This window comes from Cebus imitator, unplaced genomic scaffold, assembly GCF_001604975.1.
Source record: "Cebus imitator isolate Cc_AM_T3 unplaced genomic scaffold, Cebus_imitator-1.0 Scaffold18, whole genome shotgun sequence".
NCBI lineage: Eukaryota > Metazoa > Chordata > Mammalia > Primates > Cebidae > Cebus > Cebus imitator.
The window spans coordinates 6,059,666-6,067,590 of record NW_016107333.1 but is presented as its reverse complement, the minus strand read 5'-3'; the positions used below and the strand labels follow the sequence as shown (position 1 = coordinate 6,067,590).

Genomic DNA, 7,925 nt, shown 5'->3' with positions numbered 1-7,925 from the left:
GAGAGAGAAAGAAATATTCATATCAGGCAATAATCGAAGAAAGTTTTTTTGTTTTTTTTTTTTTGTTTGTTTGTTTGAGACAGTTTCACTCCTGTTGCTCAAGGCTGGTGGGGGTGCAATGGCATGATTTTGGCTCACTGCAACCTTTGCCTCCTGGGTTGAAGCCATTCTGCCTCAGCCTCCCGAGTAGCTGGGGTTACAGGCATGCACTGCCACAACCAGCTAATTTTGTGTTTTTAGTAGAGACAGGTTTCTCCATGTTGGTCAGGCTAGTCTTGATCTCCCGACCTCAGGTGATCTGCCTGCCTTGGCCTCCCCAAGTGTTGGGATTATAGAGGTGTGAGCCGCCTCGCCCAGCCACAAAGAAACATTTTAATTATTTTTGAGTATTAAACTAACAAAGCTTAAAATTTCAAAAGCCAAAAAAATCTTGAGGGCAGGCTGGTTGAGAAGTAAATACATCAGAGAAAACTACTTAGAAATAAAGAGAAAACAGATAATCTGCCTAGTTTTTTGATTTTTTTTTTTTTAAATCTGCCTAGCTTTTAATACAATTCCAGTCTTATGCTCCACCTGCCTGGGCCTCCCAAAGTGTTGGGATTACCTCCATGAGCCACCACATGCAGCTAAAAAATTATTTTAAAAGCATCAGAACTATTGCACTTTCAATTATAAAATATATGAAAAAATATATATATTTTTGGAGACAGGAGTTTGACTCTTATAGCCCAGGCTGAAATGCAACGGTGTGATCCCCGCAACCGCTGCCTCCCAGGTTCAAGTGGTTCTCCTGCCTTAGCAGGGATTACCGGCATGTGCCACCACGACTGGCTAATTTTGCATTTTTAATTGACACAGGCGAGGTTTCTCCATGTTGGTCAGGCTGGTCTCAACCTCCCAACCTCAGGTGATCCACCTGCCTTGGCCTCCAAAAGGGCTGGGATTACAGCCATACACAGCTGGAAATACTTTATCAAAACAATTCTATTGACACCCTTGCAGGAAATATCCAAGAACAAAGTCTGTTACTTACGTTTGAGGGTTAAACATGTTAGAGAGTTGAAAACACTGTGTTGCAAGTGGCTGAACAGAGGCAGCTGCAGCTAAAGCTGAAGCTAAAAGAAGAGAAAGAAAAATTAGTTTCATGGAAAATGCATGAAAGTATCCCTCATAACTACTTTAAAACAAAACCAAACACCCACCCCAAGCATGTAACTAGGATGTCACTCAAGTATTTTACCTAATTTAATACTACTACTAAAGTATGTATCAGTAGCTTCTAGGTGCCAGAAAATTGAGGCAACCTAATATAGACATTCAGGAATTTGAGAGTACTATTTTTAACAAGGAAATTAAAACTGTTATCAAAATTAATTCAACAAAATCTCAATATGCATCAATCCAAATAGACAAAGGATAAGATTTGTTTGGTATGATTGTCAGTTTATACTCCAATAAGGGGATAATAATAAAATCCTTTGAAATGCCAAAGTATACCCTTTTGTATTTCTTAGCTTTCTGCCCATGAATAGTTTTAAATCTACAAACATTTTAATGTTTACAAGAGGATTAAAAGACATTTAAAATTATCCAAGCATTTCAAGACAATGTCCTAGAAAACTAAATTCTATTAAGAATCCTATTAAGTAAATCCTATTAATAAATCAATGTTTTAAAAATAGTATTTTAGCACAATAAAACAACACTGAAAAGAGCCAAATGTATCTATAATATTCACTGCTGCCAACTTAAAAATTGCTGAACACTTTTATTCGAATTCAAAACATACTGGAGTTTGAAGTTTAAAGAGCATTTTCCAAGACAGTTGCTCCAATGCTTTCATGTGATTTACAAAAATATTACCAGTAGCTGTTACAGAACTCACCGTAATCATATTATCTGACCAAATTTCATTCCAAAACATAATAACAAACAAAGCTAAGGATAAAACAGTGCATTAGAAATTACGGTAATTAAAATAAACGATCACTTATAGTATCAGAAATATCACACTGAACAAAAGTTAGGGCTGTGCATGAAATATATAATAATTACTTTCTGGTAGCATTACAAGTGCTTTAGCTTCTTTGTAATATACAAGTATTTTTTCCTTCATAAATTTTTTTTTAAATAAAATTTTAACATGACATCAAATTCTACTAGAAAAAAGTTAAAGATTCAAGAGTATATTATAGCTATACAAAAATGAAGATCACTCTGTAGTTTATAGAAGATATGTGGAAGTATCCTTGGAAAAACTAGAAAGTCTAAACAGAACTAAGGAAGACTTCATTCTTCCAGTTTCTCATGTTTCATGTTATATACTATGAATACTAAGAATTATTAAGAAAATGTACTATACAAACATTCCCATTCAACCTAGATAAATGCAAAACACAGTAAATCTGGGAAAATCCTCCACCTGTACTTTTAAAAGTATCTTAACAAAAACAGCACTGAGGGGCCGGGCATGGTAGCTGACACCTGTAATCCCAGCACTCTGGGAGGCCGAGATGGGTGGATCACTTGAGGCCAGGAATTCAAGAACAGCCTGACCAACATGGTGAAACCCTGTTTGTACTAAACCTACAAAAATTAGCTGGGTGTAGTGGTATACGCCTGTAATCCCAGCTGTTCAGGAGACAGGCAGGAGAATTGTTTGAACTTGGGAGGTGGAGGTTGCAGTGAGCCGAGATCATGCCACTGCACTCCAGCCTGGGGTACAGAGCAAGACTCCATGTCAAAAACAAAACAAAACCCAGTACTGACTAGAACAATCTTGCTTGCTAAAAAACTAATTCTTGACTATGACAGAACATGACATGTTTCTCATACCGAATCATTTCCTTAAACATTAAGCATACTCCTATAAAAGATGATATAGAACTTACATTATCAGCAAAATGCTCATGTCAAGCAACAGAGATTAAGTGATAACAAAAAACAAGAAATCATAGCCTACTTAATGGATACTTTCTCTGAAATGTGCACGTATATTAAGTCTGGATAAACCTCTTATTGCTTGGTACTGGCTTATAGAAATGAATGAGTATCCTTTCTTAACCAACAGAGGGTGAGTTTTATAGTTCGATTCCTAACTTTATACTAAGACAACTTCCAGATTCTATGTTCTAAAATATAAAATACTTGCCTACTTGATAACAACAGAATATATCATTTCCTGACTTCTATATGAAACTTATCAACAATTACAACACAGGCATAAAACGAATACATTGAAAATTTTAAGCAAACTAAAGCAAAAAAAATTGGTATTTTGATTTTCTTGAAGTCCATTAACGATTTGGGTTAGGTCTTATGAAATACAGATTACTAAGTATATACCACTATGAGCCACTGTGTCAAAATTCAGGTCCAGATTACTGGTATAAATATGACAATAAATACAGAAAACTCTCTTACTACATTTAATTCTATTTCAAAGACAAAAATAAAAAATATAAACACTTCAACTCACCTTCAGTCTGCTGGGAAAGTCTTGTTTGCAAATCTATAACAAAAGAGAATTCTACAGCTCAGTGCAGGAACAATGAAGAGCCTCAACTAACAGGGTAAATGTCAGGAAAGCATTAATAAAAGAGGACTATAGCAGCAGGGTTTATTCAAATGTACTTAGTAAAACCTGGCAGCAAAACCTCCTTCCCCATTCCTCATTGACAAGGCTTTGGGGCCTTTTTTTTCCCCTCTTATCCTGGGAAGCTTACTTTTCCCTCTCTCTTCCTATACTACTCTTCCACATCTCAAGTGAATTCCACTACACTAGTATTCAGCTGGGAATAATGGGAAATGGGGAAAGGGAAGCACACCAGTCAGAAAATGAGTGAAAAACCCTGATCTTGAGAATTCAATTCCAAGTACTTGGGAAATACAAGTATTTATTTTTTTAATGGCCGTAAGTACTTAACACCATAAAAGGATATTATAAAATAGTAAATAGTGCACATCAAAAAGCTGTAAACACATTCAGTGATTTCCCAATTTAGGAAGAACATCACCATTGGGAAATACACCATTCCAACAGTATGGATATATTATTAAAGGGCCTTAAAAAGATTTAACTTGTTTTAACTTGTCAAATCTAGCCCACAATGATGCAACTTGATTAATTACTCCCTGGCCTAGTGTAAAAATTTAGTAAAGCAGGGATAAATCTCTGGAATTTTCTTAGAATCTATGAAAATTAGGAAAATGAACGTATCTAAGCAGTATTAAAAATAAGTGAGAGCTTTGACCAATATATTTTCTCATAGATTTCAACAGTTGGGTGGCATCTTAAAGCTACTACAGGGTGAAACAATAGCAACTCTGAATAGTAAAGAAAACTGCCACAGTGCTATGATGCTCTCTTGAAGTTCCTTTTTTTTTTTTTTTTTTTTTTTTTTTTTTTGAAGTTCTAGTTGTACATGGGCAAAATGTACAGGGATCTGGAACCAAGTTATATTGGAATATAATACCTGCGTCCTACTTGCTGAAAATTGGCATCTCAGGGAGCTGAAGAAATGTAACTAGTGTACACTGAAGGAACTTGAAGATATGACCATGAGAACAGGGTCAATAAACTTTAAATAACAGAATTTGTCTTTTTTTTTTCCCTAAAATGGGAAAAAATGTAGATAATGAGAAATCCATGCTATTTTGTCTATCAACCCCATCATAATTTCAAAAATGATCTGTGTCATTTGTGACAAAGTAAATAAAGCATGGGTTTCATAAAGATAAGGACTCTAACCTATCTTAGAAAGGGCCTATTGAATTGGCAGACTAAAATAATGTGGATATGATGATGATCCATCCTTGGTTTTACCCAGTATCTTTCAAAGACCTAAGGGACAAGGGCCTCAAACACAGTGAACACTCGAAATTTTATTTCAACTAGGTATATGTAATGTTTTAATGACTACCATCTGGAGAAAAACATCCACAGATATCTTTACAGATATTCACCTAAAACGTGGGTGTTATTAATGCAGAAGAAATTTATAGCAAGTATAACAAAACAAGAAAGATCTTTAAAATCATCTCGACCACCAGCACTAAAAAAAGGGAATGTAACAAGATACATAGATAAATAAAGCATAGGGACGACTGTCTGGAATTCAAATAGTGTGTTAGGATTTTAGCTGACTACATTCAATCTTAATATAAACTACACGATGAGACAGAACCCAGAGAAGTACAGTCATACGTAATAAAAGAAATAATGGCTAATGGTAGAACTGATATTTAACAGTAGATAATCTTCAGTTAACTGAAGATAATGTTTTTAAGACCAAATCAACTTATCTGATACAGCATCCAGGGTGTAACAGTAATTGTCTATAATTGACCCCTTTATCACTGTATCAATTCCTGAAGGCAGGAACAAATCTTTCACCACCCTTTAATGGAATACCTAGAACATGAATTAAAAATTTCTAAATTATCAAAGAACAATTATGAAGAATGGGAAGAAATATGGGTAAACAGTTTTCTGGTAAAATAATTTTTAAACTGTAATAATAGGGTACAATTCTCCAAGTAATGAGTGTAGTATTAATTAGAGCAAGTGACAATAGACATTTATTCACTGTAAAGGATGAAATAACACTATAAACTCAAAATAAATTAAATATTAATCCAATGGAATAACTTAAAGATACCTGAGAAGTCATAAATGACTATTAAATACACAAATGCCTTACTGGTTGTGATTCTAAGTATAAACTGACTTCATTGTCAGAAATCTAGTTAAGTATCTGCTTATCAAATTTCAAGATAAGTCATACAATTTGATAGAGAGGAAATGAAACCAAAGGCTGGTTTACTCACACACTTAAGAACATCCACTAAGGCGGCAAACAGTAAAAAAATGTAAAAACAGAAATGATCTCCTTTAATTGAATACTGAGCTTTCAATCTAGAAGAAAATCATGAAGCAACCACAGGACCTTTTCATACATTCAGATGTAGTACTACCATGATCTAAAATACATCTTCTCAGTTACATTCTCACTTAAGGTCAAAGGACCGGCCAGGTGAGGCGGCTCATGCCTGTAACCCAGGACTTTGAGAGGTCAGGGTGAGCAGGTCTCTACTAAAATCACAAAAATTAGCTAGGTATGGTGGCGAAAGTATGTGATTCCAGCTATGTGGGAGGCTGGGGCACCAAAATTCCCTGAACCCAGGAAGCAGGGTTTTTTGAGAGACAAGAGCAAGACTCCAACCCCCAACACCAAAATAAAAAAAGGTTCCTCTTAACAATGTTCTAAAAGCATGCCTTTGACATTTCAAAATTAAATCCTATCTCCTAGATTTGGGTCAATGTCAAGGTTTTTAGTTGTTACAGGTAATTAAATTAAGGCATAAGGGCAGGACACAGTGGTTCACACCTATAATCCCAGCATGTTGGGAGGCCAAGGCGGGCAGATCACTTGAGGTCAGGTGTTTAAGACCAGCCTGGCCAACACAGTGAAACCCCATCTCTACTAAAAATATCCCAGCTACTCAGGAGGCTGAGGCATGAGAATTGCTTGAACCCAGGAGGCAGAGGTTACAGTGAGCCGAGATAGGGCCAATGGACTCCAACTTAGTCAACAGAGCAAGCCTCCATCTCCAAAAAAATTTTAAAAATTAACATATGAAAAGGGAAGAATGGGTGTTTTATGAACTGAATCCCTTTTTACACAATTGTAAAAATGTCAATTCATCCTTCTTTTCCAGTTGTCCCAAAAAATTCCATCTCCCAATTCATGATCTTAAATTTTTACATACTTTAAGAAAAATAACTGTCTCTACACTCTTACTAGTATAATAGTTTTAAGTAAAGTTTTCTTAAGTGCTTCTGGTATTTTCTGAATTCAAATATTATAAAAAATAAATTTAGTACCTCACAATATAGACCTTACAGTGTTTAATAAAAGTGATATATTTTAAAAGATACAAACTTACATGAATGAATTTCAACTAAAAACGGGTGTAGGGTTACAATTGTCCTGACAGCTCATTTTGATGCATGGTTAATTCTACCCTCCATCTGCACTGCCTTACATATAAGACTAGGAACTTCTAGCCTAGAAGTACTTGATGAATTGAATTCTCAGTAAGTCCTTTTTAATGTAAAAATTTGGAAAATTTTCGAATTAGATGAAAAAACAATGATTTCAAATTAGAAAAGATTCAATTCCTACCTGCCACAGCACCAAATGCCAAAGAGCCACTCATTTGCAGAGCCTGCTGTGCTGCTGGTGGAATCTGCAAACCTGTACCTGTAAAAGGATAGGTGTGAAAGTTCTTACTATGTTGAGGGCACAGAAACAAAGTTTTCTGGGTGGTTAATATCATGATCACTTCACTAAAATAAATTGCAAGGAGGGCCAATGTTAAGGGACCAAACACATCCGGCAGAAATCCCATTTCTTAAAAAACAACAACCAAAAAAAAAAAAAAAAAAAAAAAACCCACAGGAATTAATTAGCCAGGCAGGGCGGTAGTGTTAGTCCCAGCTATTTGGAGGTTAGGGTGGGAAGATGGATTCAGCCAAAGAGGCAGTTTGCAGTCAGCCAACATCGCCCAACTGCACTCCAAATTGGGCAAGACGCTGTATCAAAAAATAAGAAATTGAGGCAGAGGAATCGCTTGGGCCGGGGGCGTTGGCTCATGCCTGTAATCCCAGCACTTTGGGAGGACAAGGCAGGCGGATCACAAGGTCAGGAGTACAAGACACGCCTGATCAACATGGTAAAACCCCATCTCTACTAAAAATACAAAAATTAGCCAGGCGTGCTGGCACACGCCTGTAATCCCAGCTACTTGGGAGGCTTAGGCAGGAAAATCGCTTGAACCCAGGAGGCAGAGGTTGCAATGAGCCAAGATCATGCCACTGCATTCCAGCATGGGCAACAGAACCAGACAGTCTCAGAGAAAAA

The 7,925-nt window shown here is 36.2% G+C and overlaps 1 protein-coding gene across 9 annotated transcripts in view; it reads right to left on the bottom strand.

The window, feature by feature from the left end:
* RBM39 (RNA binding motif protein 39) overlaps window positions 1-7,925 on the bottom strand; it is a 43,647-nt gene that overhangs the window by 3,274 nt on the left and 32,448 nt on the right. For 7 of the 9 annotated variants that reach the window (XM_017513205.2, XM_037732960.1, XM_017513226.2 and 4 more), the window contains 3 exons: window positions 7,188-7,265; window positions 3,479-3,529; window positions 1,034-1,115 (listed from right to left, as the gene is read on the bottom strand). In XM_017513205.2, coding sequence (XP_017368694.1) covers window positions 1,034-1,115; window positions 3,479-3,529; window positions 7,188-7,265 — 211 coding nt within the window. The remainder of the gene's footprint in view (window positions 1-1,033; window positions 1,116-3,478; window positions 3,530-7,187; window positions 7,266-7,925) is intronic. The other 2 variants (XM_017513213.2, XM_017513223.2) reach the window with 1 other exon arrangement.